The 20,272-nt window shown below is 68.7% G+C and overlaps 2 protein-coding genes across 2 annotated transcripts; one reads left to right on the top strand and one right to left on the bottom strand.

Moving 5' to 3' along the window:
• Nucleotides 1–1,159: 1,159 nt before the first annotated feature.
• SCNN1D (sodium channel epithelial 1 subunit delta) lies at nt 1,160–5,087 on the top strand (the record flags this gene model as incomplete). Its single annotated transcript, XM_082615583.1, is given in 17 exon segments — nt 1,160–1,538; nt 1,541–1,635; nt 1,637–1,797; nt 2,237–2,379; nt 2,382–2,427; nt 2,511–2,515; nt 2,518–2,683; nt 2,859–2,926; nt 2,929–2,999; nt 3,003–3,122; nt 3,124–3,171; nt 3,236–3,358; nt 3,565–3,725; nt 3,767–3,934; nt 4,177–4,381; nt 4,462–4,756; nt 4,882–5,087. Coding segments are annotated over 17 exon segments (2,451 nt in total). The 5' UTR covers nt 1,160–1,168.
• A 1,151-nt stretch (nt 5,088–6,238) lies between these two features.
• Nucleotides 6,239–20,173, bottom strand: ACAP3 (ArfGAP with coiled-coil, ankyrin repeat and PH domains 3). The gene is given in 26 exon segments (XM_082614478.1): nt 6,239–7,170; nt 7,261–7,371; nt 7,482–7,591; nt 7,794–8,014; nt 8,098–8,196; nt 9,210–9,314; nt 9,487–9,692; nt 9,771–9,865; nt 9,984–10,053; nt 10,131–10,339; nt 10,574–10,685; nt 10,759–10,859; nt 11,084–11,135; nt 11,221–11,597; nt 11,599–11,796; nt 11,799–11,884; nt 11,887–11,926; nt 12,365–12,439; nt 12,520–12,615; nt 12,754–12,798; nt 13,236–13,419; nt 13,834–13,892; nt 15,073–15,126; nt 15,335–15,454; nt 16,157–16,214; nt 20,045–20,173. Coding segments are annotated over 26 exon segments (3,078 nt in total). The 5' UTR covers nt 20,092–20,173; the 3' UTR covers nt 6,239–7,022.
• Nucleotides 20,174–20,272: the final 99 nt, after the last annotated feature.

Raw genomic sequence — 20,272 nt, forward strand, 5'->3', positions numbered from 1 at the left:
AGCCCGTACGGAGTCCGAAAGAACCTTCTGGAGCCCCTTTTGCCTTGCCAGTATCATAGGGCTGAGGGGCCTGCCTTCCCTGTGAGGGCTCAGTGGAATCACGGGACACACGTGTGGGCAGCGCTCTGTCCCGTGTGGGACCCACCATCAGCACGCTGTGCTGGCATGTGCCCCTGGCCAGGCCACCTCCACAAACTCGAGGCCTGGGCCCCACGCATCTGGCTGGCGCTAGGGTGTCCAGCCCCGCACGTGGCAGCTGAATTCACCAGGCCCTTCCTCTGGCTCACCCCCTCTCCAAGCGCCAGCCCAGGCCCCATTGGCTGGAGGGGCCAGAACCCAGGGGGCTGCACCCCAAATGTGAGAGGCCTAAAGATTGAGACCAAGATAGGGACATTGTGGGAAGTCCACAGTAGGCCCGGGCAGTGACTCAGTGCGTGTCCCGGACCGTCAGGCCTGACCTGGTCAGGGCTCCACGGCCCTGCGCACTGGGGGACCTGGGTCCCGGGACACTGGAGCCTCCAGGTGGGAATGGGGGCCAGGCAGGCTTCGGGTCCACCTCCTTGCAGCCCTCAGATCCCCACCACGTCTGGCCCATCAGCCTGCTGCCTACTTTTCCGGAAGCCCGAGGCCCACGAACGGACCATCCCTGGGGACTCAGCTCGGTGGACGACGCCCCACCCCAGGCCAGCAGCACCCACCGGTCTACAGGCCTGACCCTTGGCCCAGATGTGGTCAGAACTTCCTGGCTCCATCGGCACCAGTCAAAGTGGCCATGCTGGCCGCTGAGGGTTGGTGGAGGCCGTTGAGGCCCAGAGTCCCGTCAATCCCCAGCGCTGGGCTCTAGGCCCACCCTGAGCAGGTCACCTGGCTGCCCCTCACCAGAGGCCCCTGCCCCACTTGGCAGATGGCAGCAGAGACCCACCCAGCCTCGAGCCTGCCTGCAAACAAGGCCAGGCGTGGCCTGAACACCATGTCCCCTGCTGTCCCTGCCCCACCGCCCAGGCTCGGCTCTGGCCATGATAAGACACACCCGCGGAAGCCGCCTGGTGCCCTGCCGGTCATCGCAGGGGAGGGCCGCAGCGTCGGTCCCAAGTATGGACAAGCTTCTGATGGGGCTTCTCCTGAGCATCAGCAGGCCGGGCTGGGCCACTGGTGGCTGAGGGACGCGATGGTCCCGGGAGTTCCCAAGGACAGAGAATGGAAGTCGATGGCATGGCCCCAAGTGGGGACACCTGGGTCGGGTCAGACCAGACGGTGGGTTGGGACCCCACTGAAGCTCGCTTCTGGGATTCAGGCTGGAGCCATGGCCCAAGCAGCCGGTGGGGGGCCGGGGACCCAGACGTGCCCCCAGCTGCCACCATCGCCACCACCGCCCCCGCCCGAGGAGGAGCGTGGGGAAAGGCTGGTGGAGCTGCACGCTTCGTTCAGGGAGCTGGTCGCCACCTTCTGCACCGATGCCACCATCCATGGCCCCATCCGCCTTGTCTGCTCCAGCCAGAACCACCTCAAGCCCGCGTCCTGGGGGCTGCTGCTCGCCGGGCCCTGGGCGTGCTCTGCTGGCAGTTCGGACTCCTCCTCGAGCAGGACTGGTGCTACCCGGTCATGATGACGGTGTCTGTACACTTGGAGTGGAGCACAGCGCAAGCTCTTCCCGTCGGTCACCCTGTGCGATGTGAACCCACACTGGTGGGGTCTGCAGACAGCTTGGGGGCCCCTCCCCAGGTGCGGTCACAGCGGGAGCCCCCATCGTGGACGACTTGCCTTCCCCAGCCCTGTGCCCCGGGAGCAGGCTAAAGGGCGAGAAGAGCCAGCGGAATCTTGGCGTGACCACTGCCACCCTGGAGGGACACTGAGGCACTGGGCAGCCCGGGGAGGGGGCGGGGGACTTTCCAGAAGGGCAGGCCCCCCGGAGAAGGGAGCAGGGCAACCCTCCAGGTGGCGAGGCAGCCGGAGCAAAGACAGGGAGGGGCTGAGAACGAGCCAGAGGGTGGCGGGGTCCACGGTGGGCGGGCAGGCAGGCCGGGGGTCTGACTTCCCTCTGCAGCCCCGGCTCCGGATTCAGAAGCCCCTCCTAGGCTTCTGAGGACGGCGGAGGATGGGGGCCACTCTGCTCTCCACGACACCCAGGCCAGTGCCGTGGGGACCAGCGTGGCTCTCCCCGCAGTGCGCGTGGCTGCCGTGGGGACTCGGGGCCTGGCTCTGACTCCGCTGCCCCCCACCCTGGCCCTGCCCCCAGGCCGCCCCCCGCCCGCCGCCCCCTGCGGGCGCTGGACGATTGCCCGGGAGAACATCTACTCTCCCTGTGTGGCTTCAACGTCAGCGAGGGCGTGGACGCCCCGGGGGCCGAGGCCGCCTTCCAGCTGGACCGCGGGACCCGCCTCCGAGGCTGAGCCCCCTGGGGGGCCAGAACAGAGTGGCTGCAAACTGGTGAGGGTCCCAGCCCTGGGAGGTCTGCATGGGACGGGGCAGGTCGGAGCCCCACGCTGACCCTGAGCCACCCAGCGTAACAGCGACTGCATCAGCAGGCCTCCTCCTCCGGCGCGGTGGCCGCCCGGGAGCGGTACCGCTTGCGCTGCGTGAACGTTCTGGCCCTGCTGCCTGCTGCCCACGAGGACGGCCACCACAGCCGCGGTAGACACTTCGTCTTCTGCTGCCGCTACGACAGCCAGGACCACCAGGCCCGGTGAGTGCAGGCAGGCGGCTGTTCGCCCCGCCACGCCCCGTGCAGTGGTCTGCCGGCCCCACAGCTCCCTCCAGAGATAAGGCAGCTGTGGTGCCCTCCCTGCAACCCCGGGGCTGCACGCAACAGGGTGACGGGTCGGGGGCACGTGCGGGTCTGAGCGTGGCCCCTGGTCCAGACACTTCCAGACCTCCCGCCACCCCAGCTACGGCAGCTGCTGCACCTTCAACGGTGTCTGGGCCACGCAGCACCCGGCATCACCCACGCTGAGTGCCAGCCCAGGCCGGGTGTGGGCGGGTTGTCCAGGCCGGCCTGGCCTTAGCCCCTGCCTCCCCCAGGGATCAGCCTGGCCCTCAGGGCGAAGCAGCAGGATCATCTCCTTCTGCTGCCCACAGAGGCCGGCATCAAAGTCCTGATCCACACGCCCTTCCTGGAGCACCGGGGGCTTCAGCATCCGGCCAGGGACTGAGACCACCGTCGGCATCCGAGAGGTGGGCCGCCCAGCCTCAAGGCTCCCGGCCTCCGTGCCCAAACCTGGGGCCTCGGGGGCTCCAGGACAGGGCGGCAGAACTGAACCGCACCGAGGTGTACCGGCTCGGGAGCCCCTGTGGGCACTGCACAGACAGCATGGGGGGCGTGGACGTGCAGCTACTATACAACGCCTCCTGCACCAGACAGGTGAGGCGGGGCGTTGGGGGCATGAAGGCGGGGGGTAGGGGCCCAGGGAGGGGTTGGAGAGTTGGGGGGTGCTAAGGCAAGGAGGGGGAGCTGGAGGGGCGGACAGGCCAGTGGGAGGGAGGTGGGCGGGCGGCAGGCATGCAGGCCCGGGAGAGGGGCGGCGGTCGGTCCTGGACCCACAGCTCCAGTCCCCGCTGTTCCCCCAGGCCTGCCTGGTGTCCTGCTTCCAGCCACTGATGGTGGAGACCCGCTCCTGCGGCTGCTTCTTCTACCCTCTGCCTGCGGGGGCCGAGTACTGCAGCTCTGTGCGGCACCCCGCCTGGGTAGCCCCCCACCCCGCCGGCCTGCATGGGCTGTGGGGGACAGAGTCCTAGGCTGCCCCGTCAAGGGCAAACCTCCCCACCGCCCCTGGGTCACTCTTGGCAGGTTCATGACCCCCTCCCCAGGTCACTGCTTCCACCGCCTCTGCAAGGACCTGGAGACCCACCGGCTTCCCTGTGCCTCCCGCTGCCCCCGGCCTTGCAGGGGAGTGGGGAGTGCCGGGGTGGGGTCCACCCGGAGGCACCTCGCAGGGATGTGACGGGGTCTGTCTCTCCCGGGGAGTCTTCGTGTAAGCTCTCCGCTGGGACCCCCAGCTGGCCTTCCTCCAAGTCAACTGTGAGTCCCAGAAGCGGGGTGAGGGGCGGGCTCACAGTGGGGCCTCGTGGGCAGAGAGCCCTCCCCGGACTGACGTGTGTCCCCGAGGCCCTGCCCTCACACTGCCCCGCAGCGCCCGGGGAGGAGCCGCGGCCACAGTGAGCCTTCTGTGTGCAGGGCAGGCCAGGCCCCCGGAGCCCGAGCCGCGGGTGGGTGCAGCCCCCTCCTGCTGAGGTCACGTCCTGGCTGCTCCCCCTGCCATCCTCGCCCTCCAGCGCCCCCAGGGAGGGCCCCACCAGCAGGTCCAGGGCCCCGCCCCTCTCGCCTGCGCCCCGCCCCAGGAGCATCCTGGCCGAGGTGACACGGACGAGGACACCCGTCTACTGGGCGAGCCACCGGGCCTAGCAGCGGGGGTGGGGCAGGGCTGGCGCCCAGGGTGCGCTGCTCACCGCCCGCAACACCCACAGGTGCCGCAGCTGCTTTCAGCCACGGGCAGCCCCTGGAGCCTGTGGTTCGGCTCTTGCGTCCTCTCATTCGTGGAGGTGCTGGAGCTGCTGCTGGACGCCGCGGCCCTCGCCCTGCTGCTCTGCTGCCGCCAGCTCCGCGGGGCTCGGGGCCAGCCCAGGGCAGCCACGGGGGTGCCTGCTCCAAGCCAGAGGGCGGCTGGTGGCCGGGTAGCTGCAGGCATGATGTCGAACGCCCAGGGGCCCAGCTCCACCTCCCGTGATGTTGCAGGGGCTCCGGCAGGGGTCTTGGCTGGAGGTCAGCCCAGTGTGGGCCCGGGAGACTCCTGACACCTGAACCAGCCTGCAAGTGGCCTGACTCTGGGAGCTGTGGCAGCAGTGGGCTCTCCCGGCTGCCCAGGGCCAGGCAGTCCCGCCCCACAGGGCGCCCCCGGCCAGCCGAGCCAAACCCGGGGCCCAAGAAGCAGCGGCACCGGAGCCCGAGGGCGGGCAGGCACCAGGCGCTAGGACATGGGGCCTTCCTTAGCGCAGCTGCCTGCCTGGCGGTGACCTCACAGGTCTCAGGGAGGCCTGGGGCAGGGAGCAGGGGAGTGTCCCCACCACTCGGGATCCTAGCGTTCAGGGCGTGACGGAGCATCAGCCCGTGTGCAGGAGTGTGCGCGCGTGCGTGAGGTGGGGGGGCGCCCCAAGGGAGTGTGTCTGTCTGGTGTCAGTGCCATACGTCTGCGTGTTTCCAAGCATCAACACGTCTGTCTACACCTCCGTGTAGGTGTGTGCAGGCATCGGGCAGAGCCTCCCTTGCTCAGGGCCAGTGGGAGGCAGGGCAGGGCCAGGCCCGGGCGCTCAGTGACCTGGGCCCGCTTTGCAGTACAATGGATGATTCTACCTGGTGGCTGGAGTGTGTCCTGCCGCGCCCACCCCCCACCCCCCACCCCGAGCGAGCTGACCACCTCAGACCACACCTCCACATCCTCAGTCACGGACACGGCGGGAGCTGGGGAACGGGAGGACATGGGGCCAGAGCTTGCCCAGGGGACAAGGCCAGGTCCAGAGCATCCTCGCCAGTTGGTGTCCATCCAGAGAAGGGCAGAGGGGCCGGGGAATGGGGTGTCAGGAGTTGGTTTTAATCAAAGCAGCCCGGCTTCCATCAGGGCTCTGGCTTACTACGTGCTTTGGGGGTACGACTGGTGCTGCCCCACACAGGGCCTCCCCTTGGGGAGAGCAGGGGACACAGAGGACCCCCCTCCCCAGCCGGGACAGAGCGGAGTGAGGTGGGCGAGGCGAGGTGGCAGGTGCAAGCGGCCGTTTATTAACTGTGATCTGGAGCGGAGGCGGGTCCCGCCAGCCAGCCGAGGCCACAGCAAAGGCCCTGATGCAGGCAGTGGGGCGCGAGGCGGGGGCAGAGCTCAAGCAGGGAGAGAGGAAGGCTCTCTAGGGGCCGCAGCCAGCAGGAGAGGGAGCTGGGAGCCCAGTCCGCACCCACCTTGCTGCCCATGGGGCCTCCCTGGGCAGTCTTTGCATAGTGAGCAACCAACTGGCCTAGGCCTGGCCGAGGGCCCGAGTTGGGGAGAGGCCCAGCCGGTGCCCCAGGGCTCTGGGAAGGGGAATGCAGAAGGCATCAGAGGGCCCTGGGGAGTGAGCCGAGGCCCCATGGGCCGAGCCGGAGGTGTGGGCGGGGAAAGGCTGGCGAGGGGGCAGGCCTGAGCTGCAGGCGCCTCCCCTAGCAGCAGGCAGAGCTGGGGGTCAAAGTGGTCCTTGAGTCCAGAGAAAAGACGCGAGACAAAGTGAGAACGAGGTCATTGTAGAAAACCCCTCAGTCCGTGACAAAGGATGTCGCATGTAGGGGTGGGAACAGCCACACCCCTGCCACCCGCTGTGGGAAAAGGGGGGGGGATGGGTGGGGCTGCGGGGCACGAGGGCCTGCGTGGCCAGCCACACGGCCTCGGGACATCCGCACCCAGCCAGGGCTGAGGCCCCAGGCCAGAGCCCCCCAAGCACCCAAGAAGCCCAGCCCGGGTGCTGGGGTCACTAAGTGAGGTACGCGGGTTGATCCCCTGGATGGGCGGCCCCTTCTGCCCTCGCCACGTGCTGGTGGCCAGCCACCAGCCCCAGGGCCTAGTGGAGGGGTTCCGGGGGTGTGGGAGGGCCCCTACTAGCAGGTCAGTGTTCTTGGGCAGTAAAGTGGGGGCACAAGGTGACACAGGCCCTGAGGGCAGAGTGGGGCACCAAGCGGCGTGGGCCCCAGGGATAGAGGGGCACGAGGTGACACGGGCCTGGGGGAGCAGAGAGGGGCACGAGGCGACGTGGGGCCTTGAGAGTGGTTTGTGACACGAGCAACCCAGGCCCCCTAGGGAGGGGTCACCCGAAGACACAGGGTCCCTGGGTGAGGTGATGCAGCACCTCCCGGGGGAGACATGGAGCTTCAGGAGACTCAGTGCCGGGGTCCTGCTCCGGGCCGTGGGGCTCAGGGCAGCTCCGAGGGGGGTGGAGCAGGCAGTGAGGCTCCAGGAGCTCCGGGGCTCTCAGGAAATGGGCCGGTGGGGTCCCGCCAAGGCCCGGCCACCCTAGCTCTCATCCAGGTGGAGGCTGATGAACTCCTGGATGCACCTGCGGTACTGGAGCTCGGTGGGGCTGCTGCCAGCCAGGGGGCCCGGCTGGCCGGGGGCCGCCTCGGCCTCACGCATCTCCTCGGCCATGCGCGCCAGACGGAGACTGGAGGAGGGAGGGCCTCGTGAGGCGCTTCCACCCGCCGCCCACTTCCCGCCGCGCCCCCGCCCCCCGCCGCCCCCGTGCTGTGCTCACAGCGTGACGATGTCTGCATTGGCCTCCTGAACTGCTATGCTCAGTGGGTCCTGCTGCGTGTGGTCCAAGGCATGCTGGTCCGCCCCCCGCTTCAAGAACAGGCAGACCTGGCTGAGGGCGGAGGGGCAGGTCGGGGCGGGCCCTGGCAGGTGACCCGGGCCCAAGGGGGGCGAGGCGGGGTGGGGGAGAGGGGGCAAGGGGCCGGCCCTCCCACGACTTACCCGGTGCGGCCCAGGAGCGTGGCATGGTGCAGGGGCGCCCGGCCTCGGCTGTCTCTTTGGTTCACGTCCGCTCCGTTTTGCAGGAGGAATTCACAGATGATCAAGGAACCCTGGGGGGTGGGTGGGGGGTGGGTTCAGACCAAGCGGAGCCACAGAAATGGCCCTTTGCAGGGCCCCTGCCCCCCCCCCCATACCCCCCAACCCCACCCCGACGCCACCCTGGGCGCCCCAGCAGGACCAAGCCCGGTCCTCAGCGGAGGGCAAGGGACCCGCGTGCGCGCCGTGGAAGGGTGCGACCCCGCACCCACTTACCCCCAGCACGGCCTGCACCAGCGGCGTCTTGCCCTCGTCCTCCGCGTCAGCCCAGTTGACCTCGGCTCCTTGCGCCAGAGCCGCAGCCAGTGCGGGGAGGTCTCGAGCGCGCGCCGCGCGGTGCGCCAGTAGCCCGGGGTGCAGCTCGCGCACATCCGCCAGGCCCCAGGCCTCCGCCTCTCCATCTGCCTCGCCACTGGACTCCTCCGACTCGGCACCCTCTGCGAGGAGGGGGAGGTCAGGGCCGCTGACCCAGCCCGCGGTGGGGGACAGGTGGCCCGGGACTGGGGAGCTGCGCACCCACCCTCCTCAGTGACGCGGTCCACCACGGAGCCCACGCCGAAGGCCAGGACATCCGAGCTGCCGTCGGAGCTGCCCCCTAAGCCGCTGTCACTGCTCAGACCTGCAGGGTCCGCAAGCAGAGGAGGTCCTGAGCGCTTCTGCCTGCTCCGACAGCCCTGGGGGAAGGCTGGCACCCCACCCACCCTCCGGGGGATGCTGGGGGGTGAGGCAGAGGGGAGCCCTGCCCAGGATGGGAGGAAAGGGGAGAGAATCAAGTAACAGCTTGAGGGAGCCAGGATCGCCAGTCCCCCAGGAGCACAGCCACAGGTGGAAGTCCGCCCTCTCAGGTCAGCCCTAGCTGTGGCCAGTGCAGGCGGGGCGGTCACCGCCCAGAGGTGGGGTCTTTGCCAAGCCCCAGACACAGCCCCAGGCCACAGCGAGCGAACTTGGCCCTGCTCACCCGAGGGCAGACCTCACAGATGAGACCAGGCTGAGGGATGGTGAGACGGCGCCCTCTGCTGCCCGAGGGGACCTCCATCACCCCAGCAGCCCGACCAGTTCTTGGCCCCAACCTACGCCTTCTGCCCACGTGCCCCAGGCCAGTGGGTGCCGACAGACGGTTAACGGGGAGAGCGCTGACTTGTAGCATTTGCCCCCCGACCTCCAGAAGGGGTTGGGGAGGATGCACACAGCGGTCTCTCGGGATCTGGTCCGGCTCCCAGCAGGCACGTGCACACGTGCATGGGCACACGCCCACGCATATACACACGTATGCCCGTGCACTCACAGGCATTCACCTGTGTGCACAGTCGCGCCCTTACACACACATTCCTGTGTGCACACAGCACACGCGCCCACGTCACTCCTGAGGGTCATGGCCCCAGCCTCCAAGCCAGCGGCCAAATTACCCCCGGCCCCTCGAGACACTATCCCAGCCTCAGCCCTGCTTGACCTCCAAACTCTCCCCATCCCCAGACCAGTCCCTCCTGCGAGGAAAGCCCGTCCCTCCGGTCCCTGAGCGAGTGGCCGCGGCTGTCCCGCACTCATCCGCCCTCCGGGCGAGCGGGCCTGGCCCCTGCCCTGCTGCTCCTGCTGAGCAGGGGTGTGTGGGGGGGTGGGCAGCAGGGGACTTACTGCGTGGACCGGCTGCAGCAGCCCCCGCGTCAAAGTAGGAGAAGAGGGAGTCCAGCTCATCCGGGCAGAAGAGGGAGTCCCTGCGGAACCTGGGCTCTGTGGAGCCTGCAGGGCGGGAACCAGGCCGCGGTGGGCGGTGGGCAGAGCTTGGGGTGCCCGTGAGCCCTGCCCACCCCTCCTGCCACCCCCCCACCCCGGCCTCCCTGGGATCCAGGGTCTGGAGGCTCACGTCCTGCCCAGGCCTGTGAGCTGGGGCGCACCTGCCAGCCCCTCCCACCTGAGCACAGAGCAGCCACAGAGGGCGGGACGGGCTCCATCCGGATTTTGCTGCGGCGGGTGGTGTGCGCACGGGGGGAGCTGTGGTGGCGCCGGCACTTCTGCGCCCGCCAGCGCCGTGGGGCCTCCCGGGCCGGTGCCGAGGGCGGCCTCCGCACGAACTTCTTTTCCACGTATTTGTCCTTGATCCAGGCCTCCTTGTCCTGCCTGGACCAGGACCAGACGTGAGGCTGCACTCGTGGGCCGGGGGTCCCCTGGCCCCGCCCAGGCTGCCCCCCACCTCACCTGGGGCTGCCGGCCGTGGGCTTCCTGCTGCCCGGCCCCTCACACTGGGCCTCGTAGATCTGGTTCACGGTGCTGTTTCCCAGCTCACACATCAGCTGGCAGGAGAGGGTGGTGTGGGCATCAGCCCAGCTCACCGAACGCCCCCCAAGCTTGCAGACCTGGCTCCCGCCCCCCGCCCCGAGCCACCAAGCGGCCTGTGATGGCCCCCCACACCTTCAGCAGCTCCGGCTCCCACGAGTCCAGGGTCAGGGACCGCACCTTGGAACAGTGGACGCCCAGGCTCCTGGATGGCAAGGCAGGGGGAGGAGAGTCAGGGCACGCCGCGGCCCCCACGCCCCACCTGCCACCCGAGGGTCCCACCTGTGGATGCCCGAGCACTCGATGCAGAGCAGCACGCCCAGGTTGATGCTGGCCCAGCGCGGGTCCGGCCGCCCGCAGTCGCCGCACTGGCCGTTCCCGGCCACGTGCTGCACGCGCCGCAGCGCGCTCTCGCCCTTGACGCTGCGTTCCCGGGAGTCCGTGGCAGAGTCGATGCTGCTGGTGGACGGGGACGCCGTGCGGTCCAGCCTCTGGAGACAGGGTGAGGGGTCGCTCAGCCCTATGGGAGCTCCAGCCCCAGTCTGCCCAGCAGAGCCCCTCCTCCTCCCCAGACGCAGGTGCCGGCACAGGTCGAGGTCCCTGAGGCCCGAGCCTGCGCCCGCACGTGTGCACACACTCATGTGCGCGTACACACAATGCACATGCGTGCTTGCGTGTGGCCTGCGGGAGCTGTGCACGCGTGTGCAGGGCGCTGGAGGGCCCACCTCGCTGTAGCAGCTGTCGGGGCTCTCCCGGTAGGCGGATGCGATGCTGGCTTGTACAGCCTGAACCCACGCCTGCCGTAGCTTCTCCGAGTCGGCCTGCAGCATGCAGCTCCTGTGGGGAGGGGGCCGTCAGGCCGGGCGGGCAGGGGCTCCCTCCGCACCCGCCCTGGGCTGGGCCTCCTCACTTGGTGGGCGACACGACCTCAAAGCAGAACCTCCGCTCAATGTCCTCGCAGGGCTTCACAGAGCAGAGCCGGAGGTCGTCCACCACCACGGTCAGCACGTCCTGCGGGCGGCACCGCCATGGCCCGTGCACTCAGCACCCAGCCCTGCCCCGCACCGACCGCCCGTCCACTGCTCCACTCAAGAGACACGGACCGGCTGAGACTTGAGTGGCCTCTGTCCCTGGCCACTCGGGCCTTGGGGCCCATCAGCGTCCTCAGCCCTGTGACGCCCCCCACCAATTGCCCACCCCAAGGCCCTGGGCGTTGCTGCCTGGGCCCAGCGCACCTTGAGCTTCTTCTGGTAGACCAGCTGGCTGTTCTGGATGGAGAACCAGCGCCTGGGCAGGGGGATGGGCCAGGAGGGGTCAGGCCAGGCCGGCCCCACGTCTGCCCTGCACCCCCTGAGGAAGGGCCCTCCCTTACCGGTTCCACGTCTTGAAGGCGTTGCTGGCCCTCTTGAAGAGGTAGCCCTCCATCACCACACCACTGGGAGCGTCCACGTCAAACTCCACCTTGGGCTCATCGTAGGAGAAGTCCTGGGGGTGGTCGGAGCCCGGCCCCCAGTGAGCACCCACCCGCGGCTGCGGGGACACTGCCGCCCTCTCGGGCTGCCCCAGAGGCAAGGTGGAGGGGGGGTCTTCACAGCCGCTTCCTGACCCGAAACCCCGTGGGGGCAGATGCCTCCCGTCACAGCTGGGGGCCCGGAGAGCTCCAGCCCCCACCCCCCAGCCTGGCAGAGCAGCAGGCTCTGGGATCAGGAAGGAAGCTGTCCCCCATTCATGTCGCCAGCTGGGCTGCTCTGACCAGCCTGACAGAGCTCCATTCACGCGGGCTGGGGAGACACTGAGCGTTGTCCTGGGTGCCCGGCAGTGGGAGAGGAGGCCCAGCCACCTGCTCCCCTGGCTGAGTGGGGGCGGGAAGGGACAGCTGCAGCTGCCCCCGTAGGGGACGCAGGGGATGCGGTCCCAGCTCAGCCACCTCCGCTGGAGCGGGCCGCGCGCGCTGGGAGCTGCGCCGGGGCCGTGGAGGTGTCCTTGGTGCTGAAACGCCGCGGGGCGGGAAGGGCAGAGGCCCTGCCCACCGGGGCCCCCTCCCCCCAGGGTGGGCGCCCACTCACCTGCAGCAGCGTCTGAGGGCGAGAGCAGGAGAGGCGGGAGGAGGGAGAGAACCAGTGAGTGCAGCCCTGCCCCCGCCCTGCCGGCTGGGGACTGTCAGCTCCCGCCCCGCAGCCCGTCTCTGCCCCGGGCCGCGCCAGGCCAGCTGTGGCCGGCCAGACGAGGCCGCAGTAGGATCCCCGTCCCAGCTGCAGCCCCAGCGTCTGAGGGGGCTGAGGGGGCTGGCGCTGGCGTCTAAGTGACCGTTCCACTGTGCTGAGACCCTGAGGGTGGGGACCCCCGCCTCTGACTGCAGTTCAAAGACAGATCAGAGTCAGCCTGAGAGTGGGTGGGCCTGGGGAGGGACGGGGCGCGTGTCTGTGCGCTGGGCCCCCCAGGTCCTCGCGTGGAGCGGGGTGAGGGGCGGTGGACCCGGGGCCCCTCGGGGCGCGGCCAGGGCTGCAGGGCCTCACCCGCTGCTGGATGGCCGCGTGCTTGCGCTCCATCTCCCGCTTTTCCACTGCCGAGTCGATCACCAGCTGGTCCAGCTGTGGGGAAGGGCACAGAGAGGGACGTGGACCCCCTCCCCTGACCAGCTGGCCCCGGGGCCCCCTCCCCAAAGGCTCACCTCAGCCGCCAGCTTCTTCATGTAGGGGTCCAGCTGGTGCAGCAGGCTGTAGCCCTGCTGGAAGAAGCTGTACTGGGCGTGCATGAAGGACAGCATCTGGGGGGTGGGGGGCACGCAGGTGAGGCCCCGCCCCAGGGGCAGTGGCTGGGGCCCCAGCTTTTGCACCCACACCCAGCACGCCTGCGGCACGTGCCTATACTTGAGGGCAACCCCTCCCCCTCATCCAGCACTCACAGAATCCAAAATCTCAAACTTCTTCTTGGCCTGGAGAACGTTGATCTGCCAGGGGAGGAGTGAACAGGTGAAGGGGCGTCAGGGCCAAGGTTGGGCCACGACCTGGACCTCGCCACACTGTCCACTCAGGGTGCTGTGGTCCCCCGAGACCTCCAGCTCATCTTCGGCTCCCTGAACTGGTGCCCATCCATGCTCTCATGGTCGCAGTTCAGGACACTGGGCCCCTCCCATAGGCAACGCCACAGATTCTCTCCCTTTTGCTCCAAGTCCCTCCAAGCCCTGCCTCAGCAAGGCCTTCGAGGCCTCCGCCCCCTGCAGCCCACAGCCCTGGCTTGTCCCTGGCCCATCCCCACCTCAGGCCTTTGCATGGGCATCCGCCCCCCATGTCCGTTCCCAAGCATCTCAAGTTTTCTCAAGCCACAGGGGCCCCTCCAGACACCAGCCCCCTGTCTGCAGGGACACAGGAACGCCCAGGGGCTGACCTGGAGCACATAGTCCAGCGCCAGGTGGCGGAAGCACTTCCGGGCGAGGACCAGGGCACCCGCGGCCTCCTCCGCCTCGTGGGGCCGGTGCCTCGGGGCCTGGGCGTTCCTTGCCAGGGACAGCTCCATGTCCTCCCGGACCCTGTCGAACTGCTTCTTAGTCTCCTTGAACTTGCGCACGTCTCTGGAGGCCGGTGGGCGTCACGTCAGGGGGTCCGAAGGGGGTGTACACAGGGTCTCCCAGCTCTAGGAAATGCCCTCCCTGCTCCCAGCCCCTCTGTGCTCCAGAGCCTCCTGCCCCGCTCCCGCCCCCGCCAGCCACCGCTCCCTGCGTCTTCCTCCTCAGGCCCCTCCCCCTTCACAACCTCACTCCCAGGATTGGTCCAGCCTGGGGGGACCCCCAGCCTCACCCCGGACTCCAGACTCTCCACTCGGGGGGTCCCCGGCTGTACACACAGCACTGAGCCGAGACCCTGCCAAGGCCCCCGGACCCCCCCCCAGATCAAGCTTAGCTGCGTCTGCTCCCCCTTCCAGCGTGGGTGTCACCCTGACACCTCCCGGGGCCGGGAGAGGCCAGGCCTCCCTCGGGGCCACTCACTCTTTGACGAAGTTGTGGAGCTGTTGCCGCACAGACCTCTGGGCCTGGTCAAACAGGATCTGGGGGCAAAGGAGGGTGCGGGTGTCAGGCGTCTGTCCCCACATGACCCCAGAGGCCAGGCCCCTGTCCCCTCAGGTGAGAACCAGGGAAAGGCCCGTCCAGCCCCACCCTCACAGAGCCAGCCTCACAGGGTCACGGGCCCCCAGGCCTGGGTTGGCGGCCAGAGGCGACAGCTGTGACCACCTGCCCGTCCCCCCCACCTGGCTCTCAGCCGGACTAGAAGCCATCGCTGTCCCAGATGGACCCCCTCCTATGGTCCACCCCACATCAGCCCGGACAGGGCAGGCGCACACAGAGTCCCGAGGGACACCCATCGCCCAGGCCTTGGGAGGCCACCTGGGGGATGCCCAGCCCTGCAGTAAGAGGGATGGAGATGCAGCCGGAGCTCCCAAATCTGGCCTGGGGGCAGGGTGGGGCCTCCCTGCAGCACTGGCTGGACCCAGAATCAGACCCCTCAACGCAGAGAGAGCGCTGGGGCCTAACCAGGAACAGACAGACAGACACATGGGGGCAGGACAACAAGCCATCCGCCGCTGGTTTATTTCTGAACTTCCCCTACAGGGGATGGGCCCCTTGTTTAGTCTGGGGCTCTGGTTTCCAGGCCACGGTCTGACCACCCACGTGTGCCTCGGTCTGTTCTGTGTGTCCACAGTGGGGGCCCTGAGGGGCTCAAGGTCACGCAGACCCAGTCCGGGTAGCAGCGGGGTTGGGAGTCATACGATAGCTGTGGGGTCAGCCTGGGAGATACTTCCGTCGCCTGGCCCATGACCCCTGCCGGGTGGCCCTGGATGACCCTCTAAGGCCTTGCCCACCCCAAGCCCCCACTGCCCTCAGCCCCGGGCAGGGTCGAGGTGCCTCCCAGCTGGCTGTCTGACCCTCACCTGGGACACAGCAGTGTCTCAGTGATGTGCCCCCCACCCCCAGCCAGACTGCAGGAGCAGAAACGTGGCCTCCCCCACCGCCCGCCCCTGCCAGCTCAGCTCTAGCGCATGGAGCCAGCCCAGAGCCTTCCAGGCTGGGCGGGGCCTGCAGGGAGCCCGCAGGGGTGGGGGCGGGGGCTGCCTGGGATGGGGGTGGATGGGACAACTGATCATGAAGTCAGGTGGGTGGGCCCTGCCCTCTCCTCCCCTCCGCCCCCCCCATCGCCCCCCACTCCCCCGCCCCCCAGCCAGGGCTCACCATGTGGTAGGTGACCATCTCCTGCAGGCTGTCTCCGAACCTCTGCAGACATTCCTGGGGGCAGGGTGGGTGGGTGGGGGAAGACCCTTGCTCAGATGGGACGGCTGTGCCCCCAGTGTCCGGCATCTCCCGCCCACAGGCCGCAGAGCGGCCCCCGCAGCCCAGCGCAGACGCCCACCTGCTCCCAAGGCCAGGGCACCCTGAGGGGCTGCCTGCCCTTGCCCACCCCTGACTAGAGGTCAGAGGTCAGCTGCCCCCTCACCGAGATGACGGTGTCGCCCTGGCACTGCTGGGACAGGTCACGGACGCCACTCACGAAGAGCCTGTTGGTGGTGACGTAGGCCTTGCCAGCCTCGATCACGCCGCTGCACAGCTTCACCAGCTGCGGACAGGACGACGGATGGGGCAACACTCACACCACCAAGAGGCCGGGCCACACGGGCAGGGACCCGGACAGGGCAGCCGGAATTCAGCTCAGGGTCCGTCAGTGCCCAGGACACAGCTGCCCCCGAGCAGCCCCGGGCGGGAAGGGAAGGCCACTGCCCGCCCGCCTGCCCACCCTCCTGAGCCCACCTGGCGCTGGGGGACAGCTTGGCGTGCCCCAGGTCTCAGTTCCAGGGTGGGAGGTGGGAGCGGGGGAGGGAAGCCGGGAGCAGGGAACCCAGGGCCGGGGGAGCGTGGGGCCCTGGAAAAGGGTCAGCAGGGCCAGCCGGCGAGGGGCTCAGGGGCGCCGCCCCTCCTTCCTCCCTCTGGCTTTGAAGCCGGTGCCCTCCTCCCGCTCCTGCCTGTGCCCTTGGCCCCTAACTCAGGCACCTGGAGGCAGAGCCCCCTGGCAGCTGCCCCCGCGCCCTGCCAAGGCCCCCCACCCTGCTTGGCTTGGCGGGAGGAGACCCGGCAGACACAGGTGTGTGTGGGGGATGTACACCCCGGTATGGGTGTGACAGGCTGGTGATGGACAGGCCCACGTGCTGTGCACACGCACACTCGCGCTCACACTGGTGGCCGTGGGTGAGCTGGGCCAGGACCGCGCGGGGGGCAGGGAGAGTAGCCCCGGGCCCTCCGTGTGCCCCCAGGTCCCCCTCACCTTGTCCAGTTTGGCCTCGATCTCAACCACGTCCGTTTCCACCTCGTCGATAGTTGCCCTGCGACAGGGAGAGGGTGGCTGGAGCCCCGCTTACAGCGAGCCTCCCCCACCGACTCAGCTCGGCCTCGTCTCCCGGGCACCTCCCCAAAGGGGTCAGCAGTGGGAAGGGGCTACTCTGCCGATGGCCACTGGCTCCTGCAGGCCCACCTGCCTCCACGCGCCCCTCAAACAGACCAGGAGGTGGAGGCTGGCGGTGAGGGGGGATGGAAGAGGGAGGTGGGGAGGGGGCAGGACTGGGACCGTGACTCCAGAGCCGCAGAGCCACCAGGGCCCACTGCCACCCCAGGCAGATAGAGCCCAGTTGGCTGTGACGCCCCCATCTGGGGTCTGTGGACGGGGTGGGGGGGTGCGGGAAGGGGGTGGTCAGACAGGTCCCTAGCACAGAGGGAGGGGCCGGGGCCCCGTGGAGGTGCACATGCAGGGCCTTGCTGGTCACCCGCCCTGGCCCAGGCCCTGCGCCTCTCCAGGACTCAGGGTTGACTGCGAACCCCATCTGGACCCCCCACCCCTCAGCTTCTGCTGCAGCCCACCCTGGCCTGGGGCTGGCAGGCCCCAGGGCAGACCTGTCTCAGCAGCTCTGTGGCCCCGTGAGACGCCTGCAGAGGCGTGCCCCTACCTCCTGCCTACTCCCCAAGCTCAGAATACCAAGTAGGCCCTGTCTGCCTGGCAGGAGCAGTGGGCCAGACCCTGGAGGAGCCCACTCCCACGGGGGCGGCCTGCCAATGGGGCTGCCTTGGGGAGGGAAGAGTTAATGTCTGACATCACCAGAGAAGCCAGTGGACGGAGAATCCCGGAAGGCAAGGCGAGAGGCAGATGGATCAGGCACGTGACACCCCCCAACACTCCGGGAACAGGAAATAGGGAAATAGGGCCAGGATCCTGCCCTCCCCACCCCACTCAGCTGGCGAGCTGGGCCCATCTGGCCTTCTGGGGACCAGGGACAACAGGGAAGGAGCTCCGGCCAGAGGCAGGGCCAGGGCCAGGGCAGGGCCAGGCAGAGAGAAGGCTGTCCAGGTCTAGCGGCCCCTCGCTGGCCCCTCGCTGCCCCCGCAGCTGGCAGAGGAGGGGCATGTTCCAGGGTTTCCCAGGCCTGGGGGGAGGGACTTAGTCCCTCACGCGGGGTGCAGCTCGGGATGCCCTCAATTAGGATGTATGGGGTGAGTGCCAGGCTGCCCCGTCAGGGACCTTGGACCGTCGTCCCACCACCCTCCTCCTCTCTGAGCAGCCCCTATCCCTTCCCCACGGGCTGAGGGGCATCTGAGTTCCAGAGAAGGAAGGGGTCAAAGGGGACGTCTGCTTGGACCCGTGGTAGCCCACAGCCCGCAGGTGTCCCCCCCCGAGACTGCAGGACCCTGACGGCTGCTGTAGCCTCCCCCTCCCCCTCACCTGCCGAGGGTCCCAGAGAAGGGAAGGACCACCCACCCAGAAGACGGGGACGCGGCTCCTGGAGGCCCAGCCACCCCAACTGTCCTGGCCAGCTGCGTGGAGAGCTGTCACCCTTGGGCCGGGATGGGGGGTTGGTCCCTAGAGAGCTGGTGAGGGTGGGATGCACCAGAGGCTGACAAGTGTGCTCATGGGGACAAGGTGGGCGCTCAGCAGAGAGTCCGTCCCGGGGGCCCCACGCCCCTCAGGTCTCTCCTCCCCACCCCCATGGACCAAGGCCTCCTCTCCTGCTCTCCCTCCAGGATTTCCTCAACAGCTTGGATGCTGGGGAAGAGGGTGAGGCCAGCTCCCCCACCAGAGCCATGACTCAGCGCCTGAAGCCCCACCCAGGGGAGGGGGCACCAAGAACAAGGGGTGGGCAGCACCCCGCCGGTCTGAGAGAGTCTGGACCCCTCCAGCCACGTACATCCGGGGCTGTGGGGCTCCCCCAGGCCAAGAGCGCGTAGGCAGGGTCCCCCTTCCCAGGGCTGGGGCTCCGCATCGCTGACCACACTCTCCTGTCTGGCCCCGCCCTAACCCCCGCCCCCAGGCTGGCCTCCAGGAAGTCCAGGTTACATGCTCAGCGGCGCTGACAAGGGGACCCCAGAAAAGCCTCAAAAGCCATCACATCTCAGCCCAACCAAAACCCACCTAGTGTAGCTTCTGTGGCCCAAGGTCGGGGGATCTCCTTGGACCTCAGCCCGGGCTTGGCTGGGCACGAGATCTCAAAGGAAACCTGGCAAAGCCCAGGCGCTGCTGCACCCACTGCCACACCGTGGGTGCCACCGGCGAGCAGGCTGGTGTGGGAGGGAAGGCCTGGAGGTGAATGGGGTGCCAGTGGCCCTGATCCAACTGGACAAGCTGGGCCTGGGCCCCACCGCGACGGGGAGGAGGAGCACGAGGCTCCGCAGCCGGGGGCCAGGGTGATGCTGCGGTGCTTCGGCCAGGACCAGGTCCCCAGCTGAGGCCCTGGCTACACCTCCGCCCGCCGCCTGGGCCGTGCTGGGGGCCCAGGATCACGGGTGCCGAGTCGCTTACACCCCCTCCCTCAAGCAGTCAGGAACAGAAAATGGGAGAACACAGAGGGTGGCCCGCAGCACTCTGCCCAGGACCTGGGGCCACTCTCTGGTCCGACCCCTACCCCTCATCCAGCCTTCCTTGGCCTTTGTTGCTGACCCCTTGTGTGGCGGTTGGGCAAGGGGCTGGCTCTAGGGAGTCAGGGGTAAGGGCACTGATGCTGAGGCCCACCAGACACCCACACACAGGCCCTCTGGCTAACACACCCCAAAGACCCAGCGCACGCGCGCGCACACACACGCACGGCCAAGTGCGAGTGTGCAGAGGCATGGCAGATATGCACACAAGCCATCAAACGTGCATGCACGCAGCAGCGCAACGCACACGCAGACGGGTGTACTTGTGGATACGTGTATAAACACGTACCCCGCGCTGAGATCCACACAGGAGCAAACTAACGTATGCTTACTGCCTAAACTCACACTTTTATGATACACACCCACTATGCATCTGTATTCACACCCAGAGGTGACACATGCACACGTGTGTGTGCACCCAGCACTAGTCTGGACGCACGCATCAAGCAGCCAGTCCAGGGGTGCAGCTCACCCACACATTCACGTCCAAGGTCTGGCACCTCAAGGGAGGGTGCAGGGGGGCAGAACTCACACGTGTGCACCCGAACACGAGCACAAGCATGAGCACCTGACACACGGGAGGTGCCCCGTTAAAGCAGATGCGCGCGCACCATGAACGTGTCCACACGGATAAGCACGCCTGCACTCCCAGGAAGGACTAAAAGCACAAACCCAGGCCCGGCCACAGCGCAGAACCTCCACCAGTCCCTGGAACCCAGTCTGCTCTGTCAGCCCCCACCGCGCCAGGTGCCTAGGTCACTCCTGCCAAGCAGCCGCCCGAGGCCCTAACCGAGGCTCCAGCTGCCTGCCCCCTTGACTGCTCTGGGCACGAGGACCAAGACAGATTCCATGGGCAGAAGCCCCACGCACCCAGACGACCCTGGCCACAGCCAGGCTGCAGCGCCGGGCTAGGTCTCAGCCCTGTGCAGCTGGCCAGCACGAAGGTGCAGACACAAAGCGGGGCGGACACTCCCACGGAGAGGTGGCCGCGCCGGCGGCCGCCCCGCCCCACGCGCGCACCCTCCGCGCGCGGCGACCAGCACAAGGGGCATCTTTTGTTCCGGGCTCTCGGGCCGGGGCGCTGCGGGCTTTGTACAAGACGTGTCCTCCTGCTCTCGCCTCCGGCCCCGGCGCCGGGCACAAAGGTGGCACCGGCGCCCCCGCCCGCGCCCATCCCCCGGCGGCCCCGGGTGCCCCGAGGGGCGGCGACCCCGCGGATCACAAAGGGCCGCGCCGCGCCCCGGGGGCGCACCTGAAGCGTGGCGAGTCCTTGATGCACTCCTCGAACTCCACCGTCATGGCTGCGGCGGCGCGAGGCGCTCACTGGCAGGAGGACCGCGGCGCCCCGAGCGGCATCCCCAGCCGGCCCGCCCGCCCGCGCCGCGCCGCGCCGCGCCGCGCTCGGCGCCCGCCCGCCCCGGAACGAGGCCGCCGCGCCACCGCCCCGCCCCGCCTGTCACCGCTGGGGAACGTCGCCAAA

The sequence above is a fragment of the Mesoplodon mirus genome (genome assembly GCF_964341445.2).
Source record: "Mesoplodon mirus genome assembly, chromosome: 3".
Classification (NCBI taxonomy): Eukaryota; Metazoa; Chordata; class Mammalia; order Artiodactyla; family Ziphiidae; genus Mesoplodon; species Mesoplodon mirus.